Source organism: Lacerta agilis, chromosome 5, assembly GCF_009819535.1.
Source record: "Lacerta agilis isolate rLacAgi1 chromosome 5, rLacAgi1.pri, whole genome shotgun sequence".
Classification (NCBI taxonomy): domain Eukaryota; kingdom Metazoa; phylum Chordata; class Lepidosauria; order Squamata; family Lacertidae; genus Lacerta; species Lacerta agilis.
Window position 1 is genome coordinate 31,631,093 of NC_046316.1, and position 26,262 is coordinate 31,657,354.

Consider the following 26,262-nt stretch of genomic DNA (forward strand, 5'->3'; position numbering starts at 1 on the left):
AAAGCTTATTATGAAGGCTGTGACTGTTTTAGGTAACTGGCTACTTTGATTAGTGTGGATTCATATGATCAGTGAACAGCTTTAAGGGTGAACAAAATTTTATTCTTAATGCTGAAATGCCACCTGTTACTGAAGAATATCTGAATGTTACATCATTCCTTCTATCCACTAGAAGATCTGTGGAGAGTTTCTCAAATGAGCAAAGGTATTGGAGAAATGAAATGAAGCAAATGTTTAAGATCACTGTACTTAATGTTATAATGTTGTGACCAGCAAGTGAGACAATATAGTCTTACAGTGATAAAGGAACTTCAGCAATAGGAGCCCTCCAGGTCTTTGAAGTTTTTAAAAAGAGGAAATTATTCGCAATTCAGAAATAGAAAAATAAATTTTGGTAATATGCAGTTACTGATGTTCCGTAATGGTTATCATGCAACAATATAAAAAAGTTATTAAAAAAAGAAAAAGTATTGGATTCATTCAAAAGGTTCGTGAGGCATTATGTTTTTTCTACCTAAACTGATTGGCACCAGTGGATACCGTAAGTTAAATGGAAGAAGTCAAAGCAGGTTTTCTTCCTTCTTATTAAGGTATTACACAAAAAATAGATGTTTACTGAATATTTTAATCCCCTGACTTGGTTTGATCCTGAAAATGAGTTTTTTAAAATAAAAAAGGAAAAAGGGGGGAAAGGGGGGGAAAAGAGAGAGAGAAGGCTTTTCATATTCAAGTTATCTACACATTATGTCTATATATAAAAACAGTGTGGAGATATATACATATCATACACACTCATACATATATGTACATGAACTGAGTTTCCTCCTCCCCAGAGAAACAATGTGCCATACTTGAACCAAACGACAGGCTTTTAAGGCTGAAACCATGAAACAAGACATTGTTTTCGAGCTAGACTACATTCTCCCATGTCATGATCTGTTAGAGAGGCCACATCCAATTTTGCAATATTATCAGATTTCAATAACTTAAGGTATCTGCATATAAAAAAACAATTCCGTCAACACTTATTAAAAGGATATTTCTGCTTCCAATTCATTTCCACTATCTAAACGACAAAAAAAAAGTCACCGAATGAGACCATGTGAGGGCATTCCTTAGCCTTAATCTAAACTAACGTGCATTAGAACACTCTGATTTGTAGCATCCTTGGACTTCCTCATCTTCTCAATTGCCCGGTTCAGATCCCTCTGCTGCACGGGTCGAATTTCATCTTCTTCATTACTTTAAAAAAAAACAAAAAACCGTAAAGGGGATTTAAATGCTGTGCAACACAAGTTTGGTAGTTTAATCCTCAGTAAGGAAACACACAAAGAACACGGTACATATAAAAGCTGAGTTCTTTGAATGACTCTCACTTCCTGTTCTTTGAACTTCTCTGTAAAGTCCAATGTGGAATTAGTGAATATTCCGCTCCCCATAGGCAGAGAGATATGCACACTCTTCCTGCCTCAGGAGCACACGGATCCCACCAGGGAAAGTGAAGGGATAGGAAGGATGTCATTCCCGTTTTTGTTGTACAGTGGTACCTCGACTTACGAAGTTAATCCGTTCCAAAGGCGCGCTCATAAGTCGAAATATTCGCAAGTCGAAGCTGCCATCTCGGAACGGGAAAAAAATCGTACCTCCAAAAAAGCGCATTAAAATCTTCGTAAGTCGAGGTATTGTGCCGCCGCTTTCACTTCGGAAGTCAAAAATTTCGGAAGCGGCGGCCATTTTTTCGCTTCTGGAGGTCATTCGGAAGTCGAAAAATGCGGAAGTCGAGTTGCTCGTAAGTCGAGGTACCTCTGTACTCTGCATACATTTAACTAAATGTGAAGTTGTACTCTCCAGTACAACATCCTGCGACAGCTCTGTCAGTAGAGCACGAGACTCTTAATCTCAGGATCATGGGTTCGAGTCTCATGCTGGGCAAAAGATTCCTGCATTGCAGGGGGTTGGCCTAGATGAGCCTTGGTACCCCTTCCCACTCTACAATGCTATGATTCTATGATTTCTGTATTAAAAAAAAAAAACACTTTAAAGATAGACACTGGGTTAGAGATCATATTAAAAATCTCTGTAGTTTCAATAAGTTACCTGTCTTCATATGTTGAATTAACATATTCCCTGACACAGAGCAGCGCGGCATCACGGCACATTTCTTTCAAGTCGCTTCCTGAGAACCCGTCTGTTTCCTTAGCAACTTCAAGGAGATCGACACGCCTGTCCACCTATCAGCAAACAAGCAGCAGCGTATGAATGCCTTGAAAACATTTTTTTACAAAGTTCTAACAGCAGTTCAGATTGAAGGAGGATTAAGAAACGTTATCACAACAGATTCTGCTCCAACATGGACTTTAGCAAACAGCAGCAACAACAAAAGGCTATGGGTATAATCCACAGTAAAAGCTGTGCCCTTTCAGCTTAACCGGCATCCATTAGAGAGAGTTAAGCACCATGACTGGGATGCAATAGCCGGCTGAAGCCATTACGGATCCTACAGCCCTTCCAATAAAGCAAACCATTCAAAGTTCTGCAGCATAAGAAACAACTGACTTACATTCTCATTCTTCAAAATCAGCTTCAAGATTGCCTCTCTCTGCTTCAATGCCTTTAAATTGAGAACAAAACATTTGTTACAAAAAACAGGGTGGCAGCATTCTCACTGATTTTGGATAAACAAATCGATGTGCTGTAATGGCACGGCATTACGCTTGTGCAATTCCCATTCGTGTCACTGGGCCTACAGAAGGACAGCAGAATGGTAATGTATTCACAATCTTCAAAAGTAAGTGAAGACTACCCCTTGAAGCAATAGGCTTTTACTCTCCCCCCATTAGCAGCAGCCACAGTTCCCTTCCCTCTTCAAGGAAGAACTAGGAATAGCTGGGACAATAAACTCCAGGGAAAGGAATTTTAAACTTTTTTTAACTACTCGAATGTATTACATTTTTATCAGTATATTGTATACTGTCTTAGGGATCCTTTGGTCAGAAAAGTAGCTATAAATTATAATGGTCAACAGATAACTGAGGAGTCAGGCCATACAATTCATGGCTGTGAATCTTCTATGACTTACAGGTTGATTGACATGAAATCGTGTGGGCATTCTTCTCATAATAGCCGAGTCAAGATCCTGAGGGCGATTGGTGGCTCCCATCACTATCACCTAAAAGAAGTCAAAAAAGGAAGGAAGAGCAGAAAGGTTTTTTTTGTTGCAAGATGAATCAGAATCAGAAGTCAATACAGGCCAGACAAGCTCAGGGAGTATATAGCTCCCTCGAGCATTTAAAACCCAAAGTGATGAGTGCCCAGGATTTGGGTGAAAAGTGGAGATACACTTCCTGTTTTGAAAGAAAAAAAAGAAAGTTCGCTACAGCTGAAGATGCAAATTTTGGCATGAAAATCAAGATTCTAAAAGGTTTGGCTAAGCACAATGTACTTTATGAAGCAGTATATTCCACAATTATATATTCCACAATTCTCCTCAAGTACTAAAGTGCTTTGGTGTAATAGGTTTATGAAGCAAAATAGGTTAGTCTCAAAAACTTGAGAAAATACCACCATATTGCCTCTAAACAACGAAAGAGGCTGATTAAAGATCAATAAATTGCTATCAATAAATTGCTGGGGAAGTCTTAGAAGGCTTCTATCCCCAAAGTTATCTGTTAGTGTGGCGTTCACCCAAACTTCGGATTGGCATAGAAGGTGTTAAAAGGGAATAACCAGTAAGAACCTTGAGGGGGCGGAGTTATGTGGGCTATATAAACCCCTCCCGGGGAAGGAAGGGAGTTCTTAGTTCTTTGGTCTGGGGTTCGTTGGGTCTTTGGTTCTTTAGCCTTTAGGCTTGTCGTTGGTCTTTAGCTAGGGGGCTTGTTGTGGGTATTGAGAGCCTGGTAGAAGGGTGGCAAGGGAAGGAGTAGGAGCAGGGGTGGGAGAATTTGTTGGGCACTGTTGTTAACAAGAACACAACCAAGAAAGTACTGTTTATTCAGAAACCACATGCTTATGTACTAAACTTCAAATAAAACAGTTTTGTTCCAATATTCTCCTTGACTGAACTGAGTGAAGTAAATACCAGACAAACTGGTTGGTGGCAGCGGTTAATTAATAAAGTGGTGAGTGCAGGTATCAACGGACCGTTAAACGTCTGGGGGACCTGTGCAGGTTGAGCGGACCGCCACAGTTAGTAACAAAACTGGTATCTGGAGTCAATTGTCACATTTTCAAAGTTGCATGTGGTTTCAGAGGTATAAAATAGTATCAGATCAAATGGGGGAAAGTTCTAATGTTCACCATCTACAACTGATGCAAAGTAATCTTTATCCATTCTAGGTTACGTGTCTCCCAATGACCATTTTCCAAGCTAAATGAACTTGACCAAGCATAAACACTGAGACTTTTTGTGGAGTGGGGGTTTCTTTTTAATTCATTTAGTTCAATATTCATCCTCAAATATTGCTTTGAGTCTTGTACCCTTGCCCTGCAAGTGCCACTGGCTTAGGTCTGCTCCAAGCATCATCACTTTTTGTACAACACCCACAATGAGACAAAACACATTTGTGCCACAGACAACCCAATTTTCCTATACAGAGAAAACTGTGATGTGTAAAGGAGCCCTGCTTCAAAATATTGCTCTATTTGCTCTGAGAGAGAGAGAGAGAGAGAGAGAGAGAGAGAGAGAGAGAGAGAGACTGCCCTCTAGAGTTGAAAAGACAAACCTTGACAAAAGAATTCCCCTTTACGCAGAGGGGAAAGTGAGGTACTGGCCTGCCAACAGGACCACACTAGCCATTAGTAGTGGGAGCCAAGGATATCACCAGGGCCTCTGAGCATATGAGATCTCACTGAAATTTTAAAGGCTTCCTATTGTAAGCCTATATTGGACAGAGAGGCCTTAACTGTAATTTGCAGGCCAATTTCTCTCCTGCAAAGCTGACTTGATGTCCTCCTCTGATCTCTGTGGTGGCAACCACAAAATTCTGTGGTTATGAGATCACCACCTCAAGTTTCTTAATCTGAGACGCTTCAGAGATACAGATCTCAACTGACAGAGTCATCTACCCTTTTCCTGAACAAGGTAAGGCTTCCTTACACTCAAGACTAAACCAAGTAAGAGTGAATCCAATTAAATACCCAATATGACAATCATCTCAGGAAAGATTGGTGGCCGTCTACAGAACACTGAAGCCAAAGTCCCAGGAGCCTGCCTTGTGTAGCTGCCTTGAGAGGGGCATTCCTGTCCAACCTTTTAAAACCTCCACATGGGAAAGTGAACCTTGATGTTAATTTCTTGCACTCAAGGAAAAGAGCGCTCAAAGAACAGCAAAAAGGTAAAATAAAATACTAGTTTAGCTGCAGTTAGCAGAAATGGATGAATTTTGTACTTCCTTGCTCTTTAGCATTTAAATTGTCCTGGCCCTTTTATGCCTATAAATTTCTGCCCTCTTCTCTTAAAAATTATTACTTACTTGGCAGTTATAGTCGGTGTCCAGGCCATCCCAGAGACTCATGAACTGGGCTTTCATCATAGCTGTGGCTTCATGATCAGAACTTGAACGACTCCGCAGAAAGGAATCTGAATTTTAAGAGAGTGTTTGAATTAAAGCTTTTGCTCATGGCTATTTTATCTTATTACTCTGGCTACCGCTATTGTATTGAACATTAATGAAGAAACATGCACCAACTACATAACACTAGCAGATTCCCAGAAACCATACAACTAGTTCTATATACTTAAGGGGGGGGGGGTCTTGGCTGGTGTTTCTCAAGCAAGAAGCCCACAGTTGCTCTCTTGCCATAGAGTAAACTATTTCTGATTGTGCTATGGGAAGAATAGAGAGAAGACTGCAAAGAATGTCAAACTAGGTCGATTTTGTTCAGATCCTGCCATACAAGCTGCCTCACCTAATGCTGTTCATTTTTCTAGATGAAAAGGATAGTCTCTCAGAGAACTGGATGTGCCATCATAAAAAAGAAGAATGTCATATCTACTACGTAGCATCACCTCTAACCATTTTTCCTAAACAATACATTGATCTGCCAACACACAACGACTTTTAAAAAGTGAATTAAAAAGTGCAAGTTCAACAAAGAATGATGTATGCAAATGTACAGAACTGCCAAACTGATTAACACAAACTATTGTTGATTTCTTCTGGGCAAAGAAATTGTATTTGCTTGGTCCAGAATTCTCCTCCCTCTAGCATGCTTCCGCCTCACACTCATAAGAATTAAGTGGCATACAACATATAACGGTAATATTCACACCTAAGCACAACATTAGGCAAACATTACAGGGACAGAGGGTGGCACTAGGGAAGGAGTTGTCGCCGCGGCACTCCTTGGTGTGTGGAGTCCCGCAGGGTGCAATCCTTTCCCTGATGCTTTTCAATTATCTTTATGCGCCCCCTTGCCCAGATTGTCTGAGTTTTGGGCTGGGTTGTCATCAATATGCTGATGACACCCAGCTTTATCTGTTGATGGACGGCCGCCCTAACTTGGCCCGGGATACACTGACCAGATGCTTGGAAGCTGTGGCTGGATGGCTGCGTGGGAGCCGGTTGAAGTTAAATCCTTCGAAGACAGAGGTCCTCTGGCTGAGTCAGGACGACATGGGGTTGGGGGGCCAACTCCCATCTGTTGCGGGGTCTCAATTAGTGCCAGCGCCTTCTGTCAAGAGTTTGGGTGTAACCTTCAACGCCTCCCTTTCCATGGAGGCGCAGGTTGCAGCCACATCAAAGGTGGCATTTTTCCATCTCCGCCATATCAAGCAGTTGGTCCCTTACCTTTCTCGCCCTGATCTGGCCACAGTGATCCATGTGATGGTCACCTCCAGGCTTGATTATTGTAACTCGCTCTACGTGGGGCTGCCCTTGAAGCTGATCCAGAAACTCCAGCGGGTGCAGTGCAGAATGCCACGGTGAGGCTCCTTACGGGGTCCTTGCTGCGGGACCACATTCATCCAGTGCTTTACCAGCAGCACTGACTCCCGGTGGAGTACAGGATCAGGTTTAAGGTGTTGGTTTTGACCTTAAAAACACTATGCAGCCCAGGACCCTCGTACCTACGGGAATGCCTCTCCTGGTATGCCCCACGGAGGACCTTAAGGTCCACAAATAACAACACTTTGGAGGTCCCGAGCCACAAGGTGGTTAGATTGGTCTCAACTAGGGCCAGGGCCTTTTCAGTACTGGCCCCGACTTGGTGGAACACTCTGTCACAAGAGACCAGGGCCCTGCGAGATTTGACATCTTTCCGCAGGGCCTCCAAGAAGGAGCTGTTCCGCCTGGCCTTTGGGTTGGACTCAGACTGACACTTGTTTCTCTCCCCTTGTGGTTTTGATTTATGGGCTACTACTAAAATGAGGCTGCATTTTAAATTGTATTTTAACCCGTATTTTAACTGTTTTTTCTTTCTTTTTTGTTTTATTATAATTTTATTGCTGTTAGCCGCTCTGAGTCCGGTTCTGGCCGGGGTATAAATAAATTATTATTATTATTATTATTATTATTATTATTATTATTATCCACCATATTTTAATTGTTCAGCTCCTGGAATAGGCAAATTGACAATATGTAAATAATAAATTAAGAGCTAAACAATTAAAATATGCAAAATTTTAAAGAGGTATAATTTGTACAACATTACTTTTGAAATTTGGAGTTTCATAGTGAATGTAAATGAAGGTTGAAGTGGGTGAGATAACTCTGTTACATCAAAAATATCTGCATCCAAATGAAAGCAGAAAACCTTTCCATTTCTTCCTGTAGTAAACACCAGATATTGAGTACACAAATATTAGGCATTAGCAATAAAGATCTTTGGCTACAACCAAGATAAACTTGTGCTACCAAGCATTTCCTTATTTTCAGAGCGACTGCCTTCTTAACATCGATATTTTGCCAAATAAGGCATGCATACCTGATAAGATTCACTGAATTTTAAAAACTTCAGTGCAATTATATTTTCCTATGACTACATACAGAAAGTACGTATTTTACCTATTTCATCAATAAAGATGATGGAAGGTTGAAGCTTCATAGCAAGAGAAAAAACAGCTGCAGCCAGCTTCTGAGACTCCCCGTACCATTTGTCTGTCAGTGTGGAGGGTTGAAGATTAATAAATCGGCAACCTGCTTCCTTCGCTGTAGCTTTGGCAATCAAGGTTTTACCACAGCCTGGAGGGCCGTAGAGAAGTACTCCTAAAAAGCAACACATTGTTAACATTTTATTGCCGCTTGGTTTGACAGACACAGCATGAACACCAAAGGAGTCACACTTGCTATTAATAAGACTGCTCCTAAGTGCCTCCACATACTCAAGATTTGCACCGCCATTCGTATATGGCTCCCATACCCAATGAATCCTGAACATGTTACTTTGTTCAGGCTACAATATTTCTATTAAAAACAAAAGTGATCTCAATGGAAGAGAAAAGGACCAACAGAGGCATAAACTGCCACTAAGAACTATTCAGCTGAAAGTTAGAGAGTACTGGTTCCATACAGCTTAGCATTTAAAGGTGTATTTGGAAATAAATCCCACCGAGTTTATCAGAAATTGCTCTCATGTAAATACACATAGCGTTGTGCCTTAGTTTCACAGAGATTCATAGGAAATGGTTGTAATGTTTCAATCTACATTCTTTTGTTCACATAGAGTAGTAGAGGATCCTGTGGCTCTCCAGATATTGCTACACTGGAACTCCCATCAGCCCTGGCCAGCATGGGGTGATGGGAAATGTAGTCTAGCAACACCTGGAGAAATACAGGTTCTGCAATGCTCGACATAAAGGGTTCTTGCTTTTTGTTAAGGAAACATCTTTTAAACTTTTTGATTACTACTAATTGAGTATTTGAAATCTTAGCCCCTGCCTCTTAGGAAGAATATCATGGCAAGGGGCAGAACAATCACTCCACCGGCCAGTGAAAGAGCGGCTGCTCTAGTGCCTGCTTTCCTCTTCCTTTCTCATTCTTTTCCCTTTTGTATCGTGTCTATTGGATTACCAGCTTGCAGGAAGGGTCTATCTTACCTTTAAATATATGTACAATCAGTGTATGTGTTAATCATAATAATGTCTTGGTAATCATGGCTCATGCCAAAGCTATTAATCAGATTCCTGGTTCGGAAGAGAAAATTGTAGTTAACAGAAGACTTCCCGATTCATTTGCTCACTTGCTCTGAAAATGGGCTCTGTGTGTGCGCTTGCAAAGGCTTGTTCATGTCTCCATGCAGTGTCTGAATGCAGCTGAAATCTACCATGGCCAGTTTCAAGAAAAGATCCTCTATGACCTCTCCATACCTACCTTTCGGTGGCTGTAAGAGTCTGGAGTTCTGAAACAGATGTTTCTTCCTGATTGGCAAAATTACTGTGTCCTTCAGGTCTGTAATAACTTCGTCTAAACCTGCAATGTCATTCCATGTTACCTGAGGCACAAATACAATATTAAAGAGTCATCATCAAGTAAGAAAACAGTCGCATTCTCAGCTAAAGAAGTTTATGGCTATCTGTAAATGTGTGTATTCAGATATAGCAGATAAGAGTGGAGCCACAGTAAGATTTGTGGTATTACTTTTTTGATTATCATGTTTTAAGTCAATTTAAGATGCAATTCTAAATCATCTCATTGAATTAAGTGTGGCTTACTTCTGAGTAAACATGAATAGGATCACATTATCAAATTCAAATTCAAACTTTATTTGTGTAGCCGACTGGCCATAGCATCTAAAAGACAAACACCAACAAAAATACAACAAATATGGCTACCAATAAAACCTTATAACCTATTAAAACTCAGGATAATAGCTCCTTGGACCTTAACATAAATAGTAAAATGATAATAATAATGATAATAATAAAATCCTATGCTGGGATCACATTATCTGTATTGTACAGATCTGATTGCAATTATAATTAGTTTTGTGATATGCAAAGCAGATTATAGTTGTCCCTGAAGTAAAGTCTCCTGCCCCATTTCCTGTTCTGGAAAGCATAGAAGATGATTTCCTGCTAGAAAACAGTCAGGCACACTTGGAAGTTTCCTAAATTAACAAGACTCTTAATTTATTAGAGTGTAATCCCTGCATGAGTGACAGCATCTGCATTTTACAAAGTTTAATCCCAAATATTACACTTTACTGTCTCCCCGAAGCACCATTTTTCTAAATGAGTAAGAAAAAGTGAGAGAGATGCTTACGTGCATGCTAAGAGGGTCTACGAGATGTGCAGCAATGCTCATTTCATACTCTGTAAGTTTCACATTTTTCACGCCTATTTGCTTCATTAACTTTTCTGCCTATAAAGAGTTTTTTAAAAGAAGTTAACATTCAGTAACATTACACTGTTCACTTTTTAAAGTTAATAATTTGGAGGTGTGTTGTTACTTGAAAACACGGACAGCCAAAGAATTGAAATTCGAAGATCTTTACACAAATTTTCACTTGTCTGAATGTAGCGTGACTTCACCCCCACCCCTTTTAGTTAAAATGTGACTCCTCTGTTATTTGATAATTGTTCAAGAGGTTAAGTAAATAGAACAAGGCCAGTGTCTCAGGGTCTTCCTCTGTGATAAATGAAGGCAAGCCCCAACTGCATTTTACTATTGTTAGAGTAAGGCAGCAGCACAACATCCTATCAAAACATAACAGATTGGGGCAGGAGGAAAAGGGGGGTGGAGAAACAGCCTTGATGCAAATTTCCCTTGCCCTGTTTACGAACAATATTCAAGGGAGATGCTGTGACAAAAAACTCAGCTGACTTTCATGCAGGAATTAAGACAGTAACATACACTATTGGGGGAAATAATATTTCCTCAGCAAAAAAAAAAAAAAAAACCCTGTGGTTTCAAAAAAGGAACAATGCAACACCCACATAAGAGCGACTGATGCAGGGCAGACGTAAATCAACGCTTGGGGAAGAGATATAGCACAGTGGCAGAGCAAGTGCTTTTGTGTGAAGAATGTCCGGGGTCCAATCCCTGGCATCTCCAGGTAGGACTGGGAAGACTCCTGTATGAAAGGACACTGCCAGTCAGTACACAATGCTAAGATAGATGGATCAATGGTCTGACCCCTCTTCCTCTATTTCTAACTAGCCCAGGAGTGGATGACCATTTATAACCCTAGGGCTTCACTCACTCATGGCTAGTTGGCCGTCGGTCACAAGTCCAGTCCGTGGTGGGTGAAGCCACTTCACACTTACATGTGCAAGTGCACACACCTCTTCCTGCTCCTCAGCTGATTTTGTATCAGTTGGATGGTGTGCGTATGCAGGTTTGTGATTTTTTTTTGTGGATCAGAAAAAGAGGGAAGTGATTCATGGGAAAGCAGATCAGGCTTCTAGCAAAGGCACTGTGTGCGTGTAAAATTGGCTTCTGCTTTTCCTTCCTTCTTCCGCCTTTAGTGATGCAAATCCAAAAAATGTAGCAAGTACTTTCCAGAAGCCCAAGGGGGGAGGGGCAGCAAATCAAATGTGCTCTTGCGTCTCAGACCATGCTGAGCAGCGGGCATAGCAAAAAGGGGCTTGACTGTCCTGGTAAAGGGGGGCAGGGCTGAATGCTTTGCCACCACTTGCTCAGGGCAAATTTGAGGAAATGCCCCATGAAAGTCAAGCTGGAAAGTAGGCAAGTGCCTTACTGCTTACCCTCTTCCTTTAAAAAAATCCTAGGCCAGGGGTTTGAAAGGTGAGTGAGAGTAGGTCCAGGCTCCAAACCTCTCAGCCGACAGGTGCTGAATTTAAGCTTTGTGAGATCTAGCAAGAAGTGGAGTGTAGCACTGGCAGTCACTTTAAAGCCCTGTTTGTTTGGGCTTGGATTTTCCTTTCTAGCATGGCTTAATCACTACAGTACATAGGAAAATTGGTCACCTGACACCACAGTGACACCAGATGATTGATTAGTTTGTACCTCCCCTACAAATGGTCCACCATTGGCCAGATTCAGTTCCTCACTCCCAGTCTAAATATTAGCACGCAGCCATTAATGACAACAATAATAACCTTATTTGGAAAATGTCCTTTAGCACTTGGCCTTCCCATTCATAAGCTTTTATGTTACAAAATGAACATTCTGAATAATTGATATTTAAGAAGAAATATTTTATTATATGCTCCTACCTGTTTCTGAGCTTCTACTTTTTGCTTCCTTGTTGGATCAATTGCATCTACCATCCACTTAATAGTAAAATAGGTCACAGCACCAAATATTGTCAACCGGAAAATTAAACCTACAACTTCATTCCGACTAAGAGGACGAGAGAAGGCTTCAGCATGTACCATTTTGCTTGTTTCACCTACGACAAAAGAAAGGAAAGAGAAAGTTATAATAAAAGGGTGTTTTCATAAAGTGTTTAACTGGCAAAGTAGCAAGACTATTGATGTGTCCTTAGGGACGCGGGTGGCGCTGTGGTCTCCCATTGCTCAGTCCCTGCTCCTGCCAACCTAGCAGTTCAAAAGCACGTCAAAGTGCAAGTAGATAAATAGGTACTGCTCCGGTGGGAAGGTAAATGCCGTTTCTGTGCACTGCTCTGGTTTGCCAGAAGCGGCTTAGTCATGCTGGCCACATGACCCTGAAGCTGTATGCCAGCTCCCTCGGCCAGTAAAGTGAGATGAGCGCCGCAACCCCAGAGTCGTCTGCGACTGGACTTAACGGTCAGGGGTCCCTTTACCTTTATTGATGTTTTCAGGTCATGTGTCTTTACTCCTACTTGCTATCAATGAATTGCAGTCATCTGAAGCACTGTTCCCATCTTAAGATATACAGTATTTAAAAACAGTCTACAACACTACAGTCGTACCTTGTTTTGCGACTGGGATCCGTTCTGGAGCCCCGGACGCTAGACGAAAAGGACACACGACAAAGTGCCGCTCTGCGCACACATGCGGAGCAGTTTGCGCTTCTGCGCATGCACAAGCAGCAAACCCGGAAGTAACCCGTTCTGGTACTTGCAGGTTTGCTGTGGATGTTCGATGAAATGGACGCTCGACGAGGCGGACTCAAAACAAGGTACCACTGTATGCAAGCCTGCAGAATGTCCTCAACCTTGGACACATCAAGCAAGAATTACAGCTGCTAAGTTCTGGATACTAGAGGGAATTGCAAACTGCAAACATCACCTGAATTCATAGGCCTTGCATTGTGAAAATGCTGCTTTCTACTACTGCCTTTACAAATAGAGGTGGCAACCATTTTGCATAGGGATTCCATTCCTGGCCCCTGGATGTGTTGGCTGAGCATGCATAAGCCTGGTACACCCCTTGTTCTACCCTTCTCAGGGTCCCCAAAGACTTGTGCATAAGTGGTCATGTATCAGTTGAACACACACAAAATGTCTCAGCCCTTCTTCAGGTACAAACTCTTGCCAGGAGCCAGATCTGATACATGGCCCCAGAACTACATAATTTTGGGGACCTGTGGGCATTGCCCTTAGAATGAATCCTCCAGATAAAACATGAGAATACATTACCTTCACATATGATATTGATACAAAAATGTACTACACCACTGATGGGACAGAGGCAGTACAAGAAAGTCATACAACGTGGATGGAGTTCCAACCAAATCTCACATGCATAGAAGGAGCTGAAGACCAAGAAAAACGAAGAAGGCACCTATTAAGGGCCATTGCTCTCACTTTCCACTCTGCTTCCATACAGCTTATGCTGCAACTAATGATTGCAATTAAAACACATCAACTTCAATGGCTTCAAGCCGTAGGCTGACCTAGAGCCTACTGTAACAGAAGAGGATAACTGGAGACAGGCACACGGCAATCAGCTTGGTATTTGGGTCAAATTGATTATTTGCCCTGTGGATATATTATGTCTGCATTTCTTACAAGTACTTATTGATCAGAATTATTCATCTATTGTCACTTTACTTCATACCCTGGTCTATGGTCCCCCTTCCCTCCCTGCAACCAACAAGACTGATTATTTGCATTCTGAACTAATGCAAAGCAATTCCATACAGAGGCTGAATCCTGATGCCCAAACATATTTCCTAATCTTAATTCAAACTGAGATTTTGTGTCAACTAAACACAACGTTTTTATCTTTTTCTCAGAACATGCGTCATTCCCCTCCCCCCTTCAACAGTGCTTAATTTACTATAAGCAGAACTTTTGGTACTAAAAATAGCTTTTTCAGTGGAAAATGTTTTTTCCCCTGAAGAGCACCAAAGCCCACAACAAGGATATTTGAGAAGACAGAAGGAAATTTACATTTATCTCAGTGTTTTTCTTACATTCAAAACAACTGAGTTAACTTAGCTCTAAATGTTTGTCCATAACATTGCCTCTCCTAGCTCTTCAGTGAAAAGGAGAACAGTTTCATTAATGTTGAGCCAATTACATCACTCAATTACACGGGTCAGCAAACTAAGGCCCGGGGGCCAGATCTGGCCAAATTGCCTTCTGGATCTGGCCCACGGACGGTCCGGGAATCGCTGTGTGGATTGGCGTGGGGTTTCTGATCGTTCGGGCTGCACCATTCTCCCCCACACACAACGTGGTGGCGCCTCCCCACCCTGCCTAGAGGAAGGGGGCTGGGCTTTGTTGAGCCGCGGTTGGCTAAGTGCCATTTTAAGCAGCCCCTCTCTGGAGCCAGCCCTTTTGCGCTGCTCATCGTCCCTCCGACACCACCAGCCCCTGCCGCTCACAAGGCACAGGTAAACAGCCACTGGGGCTTGTCCGGTGCTGTGTAGAAGGGAAGGGAGAGTCATGGGGAGGGGATTTCCCCCCAAAAAATATAGTCCGGGCCCCCACAAGGTCTGAGGGACAGTGGACCAGACCCCTGCGGAAAACGTTTGCTGACCCCTGCTCAGTTATATATTGACTTAAAGAGTTACATTTAAGTTTACCACTCTTAAGTCTTCTCTTTTCTTAAATAGGAACATTTACATAGAAGCAAATACAAATCAAATATAAGGCCAGTAGACTACAAGAGGTACTATTTATCTGCCAAGTAGTGGTCAAGTATCCATAGCTAATATGCCACATACAGCCAAAAGCTGAAGCCCTCAAGCCACACACAGAATATTATCAATTAAGTTGTGGCCTGCCAGGTGCATTGTAGTCACAATTCTTGTTGCCTGCTGAGGGTTGCAAAAATTGGATTCATCAAGAACGTGACAGACCTCACATATCACCAATGTCCTATGTTGTCAGGCTGCTTATCTAAGATGCCCCAAGAGCATACGCACTGTATGACGTTCTCTACCTGCTTTCTGAGTTTCTTTAAAAAGCTGAGTTAAAAGAGCCAGGACCCAAGTACTATTAACGTGCCTTGTGATAGCTCCAACTTCAGTAAGAAGCATTGACATGATGAACAGCATGTTACAACACGTGCCATACAATTCTAACCATATCTACTCAGAAGTCCCACTGAATTCCATGGGACTTATTCTAGGTAAATGGGAGTTAGAACTGCAGCCTTGGACAACTATTTGGAAACTCAGAGAAGCAAGGCAGGGAGTGCTAGCTATTTGTAAAAATAAAAAATATTTATATACCATTGTATCATAGAAATATCACAGTGGTTTACAACAATATAAAAATGTTAAACCAGACAGTAAAATAATAAAAAGGAAAACAAGTTAAAAGGAAAATAATTTAAAACAAACTTCAGTAGACAATTATGGGGGATGTACTCTTAATTGCCTTCATAGGCCTGACAGAATAGAAAAGTTTTCAGCAGGTGTTTAAAAGTTGTTACAAAAGGCGCCCACTGAATTTCCATAGGCAGTGTGTTCCACAGGAAGGAAGCAGCATGGCAAAGGCAAACAGCTCGAACCTGTGCCTAGGAAGCAGAGAACAAGCAGAAGTGTGAATGAGCCCTTGGTGGCTAGAAGACCTTTTACTAGCTGCAAATGGTAAGTTACCACCACAGTAGTTCTTGTATTAGCTACTTCAAGCCTGGATTACTGCAATGCACTCTACATGGGACGTCCCTTGTGCTTGGACCAGAAGCTTCTATGAATGCAAAATGCTGCAGCAGGATTGCTGAAAGGAATGAGACCATGCATACATACATACATACAACACCTCTCCTCAGAATTTGGCTACCAGGCCCAGTTTAAGGTGTTGCTATCAGTATATAAACCCCCATAAAATCTTGAAGCAACTTACCCCCCCCCAGCCTGCATGGCCAATGGTTAGGGAGGATGGGAGTTGTAGCCCAAACTTTCTGGAGGGCACCAGGCTGAGGAAGGTTGCTCACAAAGCGATACATAGATGCCAAGTGCTCTGAGCGGTATTAACGACACCCGTACAGGCAGCTTTTGTGGAGAGATAGGAAGGGAGGAAATTGGAGAAACCAATGCCTGGGGTGACCTTGGGGCAGCGGGAGGAGAGAGACTGACCTTAAAGCGGGGTGGGTGGGCTTTGAGCCTGGCAACCGCACAAAAGGGAAGGCAAGACCACATAAGGGGGGTACACAAGATATTAAAAATCATAACAATTTATTACTGATACCCCGACCTGGGTTTCCCAGACACTCGCCTTCCTCCCCCAGAAGTCACCCAGGCTCTGAGGCCTCTCGAAAGAGGTTGCACAGGAAGGCGCTTTACACGGTCCAGACGAGCCCGAGAAGGAATACGAAAGCGAAAGGGGCGGCCATCGCCGCCGGGCTCCCTCGCGGTGACCTTCCCGCCCGGCTTCCTTTCCCCTTGCAGCGCCGCCGCCTCCTCCTCCTCCTCGGAGCCGGGACAGAGGAGGAGCAGGGCGCGGTGCCCCCAAAGGAGACTGGGCTTGCAGCACGAGGAACACTCACCCGACCACCGACCTGCCGGCCGGCTAGCCAGCGACGAGAAAGGAAGCGGCTTCCAGCGGCACCAACAGAAGCAGCAGCAGCAACAGCAGCCGCCAGTGCCTTGTAGGCCTCGCCTCTTTCCCCGCCTGCGCCAGGGCCGCCTGCGAATTCCCTCCGCTTCTGCCCCGGAGCCTCGTCGCAAAGGTTCCGCGCGAGACGGAAGTGGGAAGAGCTGTCGCTGTGGCAACGGTGAACGGGGGTGGTTTCGTTACTAGGACTTCCCCCTGCTCTGACTTTGGGCGCGCGCTGGGGGGTGGGGACACGCATTCTTGAGGCAGGAAGTCAAGAGCCCAGGTTAATAATAATAATAATAATAATTTATCATTGGTACCCCGGGCCCATCTGACTGGGTCGCCCCCCCCCAGCCACTCTGGGCGGCTGCAACGTATATAAAAAAACATAATAAAACATTACGCGTTAAAAGGCTTCCCTATACAGGGCTGCCTCTTCGGATGTTAAGGCAGCACAATCTCAAATATATTTATTGCAGGCGTGCGGGCTCCTTCCTGTCCTTGCTTATTTGTCAGTACATCGCAGCGTTCAGGGGGATTAAATGAACTGCAATCCTGCGCGGTACGCGTTTTTGGGAGGAATTAATTGCAGCACAACTGATATGAAAGTTGGCGGGTGTTTTCACCATAGCAAGTTCATGAGCGTGCATAAAATTAATAAAATCATTTTCATCCCGACTTTGATCCAAGAAGGCCCAGGCTTCCCAAATGGTTCCCCCTTCTCTCCCTTGTTTTATTCTCACAGCTCTCAAATACAGTGGCAGGCCTAAACTTGGTGGCTGAATTGGGGTTCACACCTGGGTTGCTCTGCTCCAATCCTCTACCAGACCCTGCCTATAACCACTACATCACCACACTGGCACCGACAAGCAGAAATTCAGCAGGTGAAGTTCTTACTTTCACTGTACTTCCAAGTTGTGAAAAGCAGTCTCTTTCAGGCAGCTGATGGGAATCATTGGCATGGTGGGGAGCTGTGGCAACCCTACATAACCCACACATATTTTCTAGTCTGCCTTTTATTAAACAAGCAAGTTATTATTATTTAAGAGTTTGGTCAGATTTTAAAAGTAGATTATTGGGGTGGGTCTGATGTTCTTAGTTCATTTCTACATCCTCTAGATTTCGGTGGGATAGTCTTTATAAATACAGGTCAGGTGATAAATTGCATGGATTGAGGATATATTTTAGAATGAGGCACAGGATCTGATTGTGTAGGAACTGTGTGGCTATTGAGTTGAGCTCTAGTTAAATGCTAATTATCACAAATTATTTATATTTTTTAGTAGGATAAGGGTATAATCCTGTACATGCACACTACAATCTAAGGCTGCAGTGGTTTGTATGCTTTCTCAGAAGTCCTGTTGTGTCTGTGGAGATTACTGTCAGGTAAGTGTACACAGGATTGCAACCTTAAATTCCTTTGGACATGTTGGGACTTACTCCTACTATTAAGAGTGTTACATTATTTTATTGTTTGTCCTCAGAAAAAAACCCCAATTTGGTGAGGTTGACTAATGTTACAAATCCCTACCCAAATTAAGGAACTAAGGTTGAAACTGACTTATCTAAATGAGTCATTGTCTGAAATGAGATTAGGTCAAAATTTCCCAGGAGCAATACCAATACTTTACCAACTGGTCTCTAAAAGGAAGTAATTCATTCCTTTTAAGCTTTTGTGGTCTCACACCCTGACAGTGTACGTACATGATACAAAGATGTTTCTGAACATTTCCCAACATTTCTCCACTATCGTGAGAGAAAAATAGATTTTCTTGAGACTTACGTTCTACAAGAGGTCCACACCATTTGCTGCATGTTTATATATGCAAATGTATGTACATTTGTATTTGTAGTTATTCTACAGTGAACTAGACTCTACCTGGCAATATTGTAGCCTACCTAAAATAAATCTTAAGGAAAGATTACAACTACCCATCAGAATAAGATATTATGGAGAAATTTATTTTCATTGAACTTGCCTAACATGGTCCTGATTCTCATGGTACCCCACTATCAAAATCTACTTTCAGTCACCTCATTCTTGTCTTAATGTAAGGAGTCTGAGGTGTCACAAACAAATTAAATGAGGTGGGATATGCATATTGTTTTGAGTTTGGGGTAGAGGAAATAGGCTGAATGCAAGATCCTTCTAACTCCTGGATCCAGCAAGTGTTAAAATATAAGCCAGGCTAGCTTCCTGTGCTGAGGTGATATATTGGGTGATGGGCCATTAAAAGAAACAAAGAAAGACCAAAATGTGAGACCAGCAAATGGGTGGGACCCCAGCTTGTGGTTAGTTAGAAAAAGGAAGCCAGATTTTGGAGTTGAGAGTTGCAGTGATGTGACCTAGAAGTAAAGCAGCAAGCTGGAGAAAGAGTCAGAGTAATGTTTGATCTCTGTTTGAATCCATGGCTGCAGCTATGAGAGAAACAAGACCCTTTTGGGATGCTAATGCCGTGAACCCCTCCATTGTAGGCCCCAATTGTATATATGTGTTAATAAACCATATATTTTAAAAGACACCACAGTCTCCACTATGCCTTATTCTCGAAGGAAACATGAACCCTGGGTAAGCCCCTAGAATCTCACACTGCTCAGAGATTGGGGTGGTGTACAGCAATATTAAATGAATGCACTCATGGCAGTGCTACAATCAAAGTGTTGTAGCCAACTAGCAGCAAAATCTGAATCATGTCTACTCAGAAGATCTATTGAAACCAGTGGGGTTTAGGCAATCTGGGTTCTGGGGAGGGGAGGAGGAAGGTTACACTAAGTGCCATATTTTAGACCAGTGCTTTTCTTCCAGAAAAAAGTGCAGGTATTGCGTACCCTTGAGTGCCCCCAGGAAAAAAATCACTGGGTTTAGGATTGCAGCCTATGTCACATGCAGAATACGCTCATTGAAATCAATAGCTTTGACTAACTTAATCAGTGTGTCTAATCTGACTTACCTGGATACAACTCAGAAAGATTGAACGGCTTTGCTGCCCTTATGTACATGATACAGTAAAAGGGGGGAAACAATAGTTCAGATATTTCTTGCCTTACCGAAAGATTCCATGTTTTTCTAAGTGGTGTAATCACTTGCTGTCTTAACAGTTGAGAAAACTAACTAGTGATTCCCCTCTTCCACCTCCCATTTTCTTGTTTTGGCTCCTCATCCCATCCTGCTTCTTTATTTGCAAATTTAGATTGTTTATATAGTCACAGCACATTATACCCAATCTACTTCAAGACATTTACATAGTGTATTGGACAGGTTTAAAAAAATCATGCATAATACAATGGTCTTGTGACTACCACACGCATAATAATACAGTAGGTATGGGAGCAGCACAGACATAAAACAGTAGTATTTTGAATATCTTTAAAGTTTGACTAATGTGTCAGTCTTCTGCAGAAATACGCTGAGCTGAAGCTGATTTTGCTAGCCTTTAATCTGCAGTCTATAATCTAAAATCATAACTTTATTTATTTGTTTCTAAGATGCATATGCCTCCCTTCGACATAAAGGTTGGTAATCAGCTACGTTTTACTCAGAGTACACCCATTGAAATGAATGAATATGGCTAAGTTAGGTCCATTAATATTAATGGGTCAACTCTGAGTAAAACTTAGTGAAAAAGCACCCAAAGTATTCTGAGGGGGTGTCTCCCAAGTACAAACAGGCAATACAAAGCTGAAGAATGACCCACAGAATCAATAATAAAAATTGAGCAGCGGGTAAATGTGGCATAAAATTTAACAATGACATTCATTATCATCATAGGCCGCACCACAGGAGAGAAAGGGAAGTTCCGTTGCGCAATAGGAAATCCTGACGGGACTTGTTAGAATACTGCCCCATGACTTAATCAGTACTTTCTAGTATGAAAAAGATTGTCTACAGATTTGTGGGTGCTTTGTTTGCCCCTGCTTCACTGTCCCTGTGGTATAAGTACTGGGATCAGCGGCAACTGATTTTGACACGTGACTTGCTGCCGTATAGACAAACCCTTACATTCTGCAAACCTTTCGTTGGGAGATAACATTCTATGTAGCGCCTTGACCTTGTTTTATTGGCCTAAGCTGCTGTTATGCAAGTAGTGGCTTGTGCCAGTGAAGGTGAATTCAATACAGTACTGAGCGAGTTGAGACTGCCCTGCTTCTCTGGAAACTCCAGTCCCTGTGGTTGATGCAGGACTGTGCAAATCTCTACAGCTTCAATGAACCATAAAAGCCTATAAGAGTCGATCCTGCCCTTCTACAACTTCAACGCTACATCGGTGAAATAGTGGGCTGGGGATGAAGCAGCATATTGAATAGATTTCCTATAGCTTGGCCAACCTGTCCCAGCATAACAAATAGTTCTTAATACAACACTTCCTAAATGTGTCTTCATTTTGGAGAGGTGGGGGTAGAATTATCAAAGAATACAAGAGCTACACTGTATGACACCAAGCCTCTTAAGTTGTGCAGAAACTCTTAACTTTGAAATGACTTTTGAAAAAAACACTGCTGCATTTATCAGAAGGTATTCATGTTTTTTTTGCCCCCCCCCCTTGCTGTCACTGAGAAATATAAGCTTACTGAGATGTTTAAAAGACCTTTGGAGATGTGGAAATGTGGGGTTATATTGGAATATTTCTTACAGTCTCTGCTAACTTTATAACATATAAAATTTTATTGCAACTTTTAATTGAAAGACATTGGAAGGTAGTTACCCATGATCCTTCAATGTGACCTCTGCAGATGTCCATCCGCATTGCTTTGGGGTGAAGTAATGACCACAGTTCTGGGATATATCAGTCATGAAGCAATGATGTGTGGTTTGAAATGTTAATTCTCCAGTCCCATAAAGCAGATTGATAGATGAGGCATAAAATGGTTCCAGATGCTGTGTTTTCCTAACTGTTCAGCTGTGCTCGCTTTCCCTATCTCTATAACCTGGAGCTATGTTATTGTAAGTAGGCCACCTGCAACTTCTGATTTACCTGCATGTGGAAGAATGCCCTTGAATGTATTTGTAAAACAGTATGTCACCACTTCATTTTATTTCTGAGTGGTTGAAAATCTATGGCAAACTGAACTAGGTAGCAATTATAGAATTATTACAACACTCTTGCATTAATCGTATTTATATATATTCTTTATTACTGTACAAGGAAATCAAGGTGTCATAGATGTCTGTCTCCCCTCTCCAGTGTATCCTTACAACAACTTTGTAAGGTTGGTTAGGCTGAGGGACAATGGCTGGCCAAAGATCAAGCAGTGAAATTAACGGTTGAGTGGGAATTTGTACCCAGATACCCCCAGATCTGAATTTGACACTGTCTGACCACTACAATGTACCAGCTAGTTGCAAATTCGTATGATATATGAATAGCAAACTCGTTCTCTGAGTGTTGATCCTTGACGCCATCCAGGTACAAGACAGAGGTATCAGCAGACTTGTACAAACCCCAAGATTTGCAGAAATATTCCCCCCGCCTAGAAAAAAGACCCTAAGGGGGCAGCCCCCCTACCCCAAATATACCAATTCAGTGAGCATGCTCAGTGGCTATGAAATGCTGGTTGTCTGTTGGGTGGGTGGGGAACAGGAAAAGCAGAAGTGTGGGTGGTGGAAGGCACAGCAGATGGGCTTCCTGAGTGGTTTGTGCCCTGAATAGGAGTACTCTACACAACAACTTTTGTTGCAGATCCCCTTGTTAAAGCTATATATTATATACAGTATGGGCACAATGCAGCCAAATAGGAGATTTATAGAATGATCCTATGGGGCTTGTGAAGAGGGAGATCCATGAATGAAAATGTTTGTCCTTGGAAATCTCCCTATTGTATGTTCAGAACTGCCCTTCAATCTTCTTGCTGTCATGCTAGCTGTAATGGCAAAAAGAAGGAATGCTGGATCCCAAAGTCCTCTCAGTCCTGAGAAGGGGGAACAGGGGGCGGAAGTACCAGCTGATTTACTAATTTTCCCTCTCACTGGGACCATCACAGGGAACATTTTGAGTGAAGGGGGCCCACAGGTGCAAAGGGGGGGGGGAGGAAAAACACTGCCTGTCCCCAATTCTATTTTAGATTTGTTAGTGCATCCACCATAACTATTTCCTCCCCATACCAGGTAGGCTTGCTTAACTCTGCCCTTGTAATCATGTGACCTGTCTTTTTTTTTTTTTAACTGAACATATTGGAAGAAATTTGAAGAATCAGAAGGATGGACTGTTAGTTTACTTGAGCTGCAATAAGATGGAGCTTTCTGTGGAGTCCACAGTGTGAACTAGGATAAGTACTAGTTAAGCAGGTTTACTAATGAGAGTTGGACCTTGGCCAACTTTTAGTCTCCTCCTTTCCTTCTGGGATAATTTATACACTGTAGTTTTGAGTCTTGTGACAGACGTGGAATATATAAAATTTAATTGTGTAATAAGCTCCCACAATCTCCCAAAACCATAGTAGGATATGAAAATCAAAATAAATAAACCTTTATGATTTTTCCATGTTTTAAAAACTCCAAACTAGTCACCTTTACCAAATTTTACGTGGAGCTGCCATTGAAAAGCATGAGTTCCAAAATGTTGCTGTCAGGTTGTTGTCTGGGGCTGTTTGGATGGAGCACATCACTGTGTTCCTTTGTAATTTCCATTGATTTTCTGCTTGTTTGGGGGCTTAATTCAAGGTGTCTGGAAAAACCCTGAATGGCCTAGGGACCATATTCTATACATTCATTCCTGAGAACACATTGACTTTGTGAAAGAAGGGCAAGGCCATTTCATTTGCCATGTCAGGATTATGGAATACCCTTCTCAAGTAAGACTTCCTGTTTTGTTCTGCTGTCTTGTTAAGATGTGGCTTTTAACAGGCAGGCTTTTTACTGTTTTTTTGGTGGAGACATAGATGTTGTTGGACTACCTACCATCCGACCAAGCCTACATACCACTGGTCTACATCTGCTAGACTACATCTGGAGGGCTACTCCTGGCTACTCCGTATTACTCCACTAATAATGAAAACACTACAGTGGTCTTACTATTGTATGAAAATTGTCAGCCTTGCAGTTTGCAAATGGCAAGCTAATTTCCATTTAATGTAGTTTATTATGTAATTTTGCACAGTCTTTAGTCTCTTTTGTTGACATTCCCGAAAAGAGAGTTGTGTGACTCATCTTTTCATGTTCTGTAAAGTAGGTGGGGGAAAATGATGGGGAGCTGTTACCAAACCAAACAAAAACTGGCTTGGAGGATTCTATTTCATCCCACTTGAGAGGCAAACAGTTCATTATAAAGCTCATACAGCTTTATTATTCCCGGACATTCCACTTTTACGGGACTTTAAATTTACACTGTGCTTTGCAAACACAGATTAAGATGTGTTCTTTACCCTGAAGAGCTTGCTATATAAATAGCTGCTGCTAAAGGTGACTTGTAAGAGAAAATCCTGAGTTGATACAATTTTGCCCCTAGCAAAGTTATTTTTTTTTAAAGGCAAGATGTGTAGTAAGTCCATCTGATTCAATGTTTGTTCTACTGTTTCATGGTTTTGCAGCTAATGTCCAGCACAGGCTGAGCTGTTGGATGATAATATATTTCAACTTAGACAAGTAGGCCTAGAAATTAAAGCCCTTTGTTTGTTAACGTGGGTACTGAGACACATTTCAAATGGCAAGCTATATAGCCCATTATAGGTCTCTGAAGTATTTGCTTTCTCGCTATACCTCAGTTTTCTTAACTATCAGCGGTCTTCAGCTGCTGGTTTGGAACATGCTACCTAGCATGGCTTGCACTGGTAGCATTGTTCCATCATTTTTGTTTTGGGATTTAATTTTTATATAGGGAAATAATTGGGAGATAAAAAGCAGGGAAGACAGATGTACATAGCAATAATTGGGTTACATATCTTGGCCTAACGGTGATTTTGAAAAAGGCTGAAGCAAGCGCTAGGAGGTTACTTAACTTTTACATCCTCACTGTAGATGTGCTGAGTTTTTGCAAAGAATGAAAAAAAAAATGTAGCACTTATACAGATGAGCCAAACACCTAGTATAGGCCACTTTCATTCTGTTGCGGTAATCGTATACAACCATCGAGGAGGATGTGGAGTGCATTCCACCTCCCTCTGAAACCAGTTGGTTGTTTGGAGCTAGTTATAAATGATGCACCAGAACTGCATTGTTTGCGCTGTAATGTCAACGTGCAGCGTTGCTGCAAAGAAAATTAGACAGTACGGCTGTGAATAGGGGCTTCCCCTCTTCAAACACTTCAGAAATGTTTGTAGACAAAAATATGCAAATAGGACACCAGAGGCCTCATCTATGACCAGCTTGTTCTGTTCTTGCCCGCTCCTTGGTTTCTGCCCTGTAATGATTCCTTGTTACCAAGGTGAAGCAGCCTCCCCCCTCCCAATCTTTTCTACCCTAATGCAATCTGAGGCGTGCATTAGGTGTGTCTCTAGAGGCTCCTAGATAGGAAATAACCTTGAAAATGCAAAACCATTTTTAATTAAAGCAGGTACAAATGATTTCAATGAATACACAATTGCACAATTCTCACGGTAGGCATCTGGAGGTGGAGAGGATGTAGGAGAACAATAGAGACCAAAGTATACCAACACCTCCCTAGGAATAGCTGAAGTTGCCTTAGAAAAAACAAAATGTATGTGAGCGTGCAATTATTTCCAAAATGCATGGTGATGAAGTTTCTGATTACGTTATGTACATGCCACAGCAATTTCACACAATATGTTCAAGGCACAGAAGTTGGAGTTGGATCTTCTCTTTGAACCTGTTATTACATGTAGCATCTACATGCAGTTCTCAGGAGTTTAAGTTCATGGGCTTTCCCAAAAAAATATTCCTAGAACTCTACTTACGAGTCCAATAAAGTTGGACTGCGAGCGAACTCAAATGTTATTGTCTAAACAATTCCTTTATACCAATGATGTTTTGACGACAGTAAGAATGGACTTGGGATATTAGTGCAATAATATAGACTGGTGGGCTGATACTTACAATAGCTATTCTCCTCACGACAGCATAATGCTATGTGTTTGTGGGTGCCAGGCATCTATAATACATGGATCCAGGAAGTGTTAGAATTTAATCAAGGCTTGGGAGTTAAACTGGGTGCCAGACCTTTTAAATCCCTGTATCCAAAAGTGCTAAAAATATAAACCAGGTAAGCTTCAGGCAATCTCCTAATGATGGGCCATTAAGAAAAGAGCAAAGGAAAAGTGATAGGCCATTAAGAGAGCAAAGGAGAGGGGGACTCTGTGCCAGACACCGAATGAGTGGGGCCCTTCCTCCAGCTTTTAAATAGTGAAAGCAACAAGGTCAGAGTTCAGAGTTGGCTGTAATGTGACCTAAAGGAAAAAAGGTTGCTGGCTAATGAAGGCAGAGAGCCCTGTGGCTGAATGCAAGGCTGCGGCTATGGGAGAAACAAGACCATTTTGAGGTGTTAATGCTGTGAA

At 42.0% G+C, this 26,262-nt stretch overlaps 1 protein-coding gene across 4 annotated transcripts; it reads right to left on the reverse strand.

The window, feature by feature from the left end:
* Window positions 1–848: 848 nt before the first annotated feature.
* Window positions 849–20,059, reverse strand: ATAD1 (ATPase family AAA domain containing 1). 4 transcript variants are annotated; one of them, XM_033149185.1, is made up of 11 exons: window positions 16,785–16,922; window positions 16,471–16,476; window positions 12,116–12,291; window positions 10,200–10,298; window positions 9,309–9,429; window positions 8,004–8,204; window positions 5,472–5,578; window positions 3,080–3,169; window positions 2,561–2,611; window positions 2,098–2,231; window positions 849–1,242 (listed from the first exon to the last, which is right to left on the reverse strand). In XM_033149185.1, the coding sequence occupies exons 3-11, from the start codon at window positions 12,275–12,277 to the stop codon at window positions 1,122–1,124; spliced, it is 1,086 nt and encodes a 361-aa protein (XP_033005076.1). In that variant the 5' UTR covers window positions 12,278–12,291; window positions 16,471–16,476; window positions 16,785–16,922; the 3' UTR covers window positions 849–1,121. The 4 variants fall into 4 exon arrangements, with proteins under 4 accessions (XP_033005076.1, XP_033005075.1, XP_033005077.1 ...); XM_033149184.1 differs by lacking the exons at window positions 16,471–16,476; window positions 16,785–16,922 and adding an exon at window positions 19,867–20,059; XM_033149186.1 differs by lacking the exon at window positions 16,471–16,476 and having other exon boundaries at window positions 16,769–16,793.
* Window positions 20,060–26,262: the final 6,203 nt, after the last annotated feature.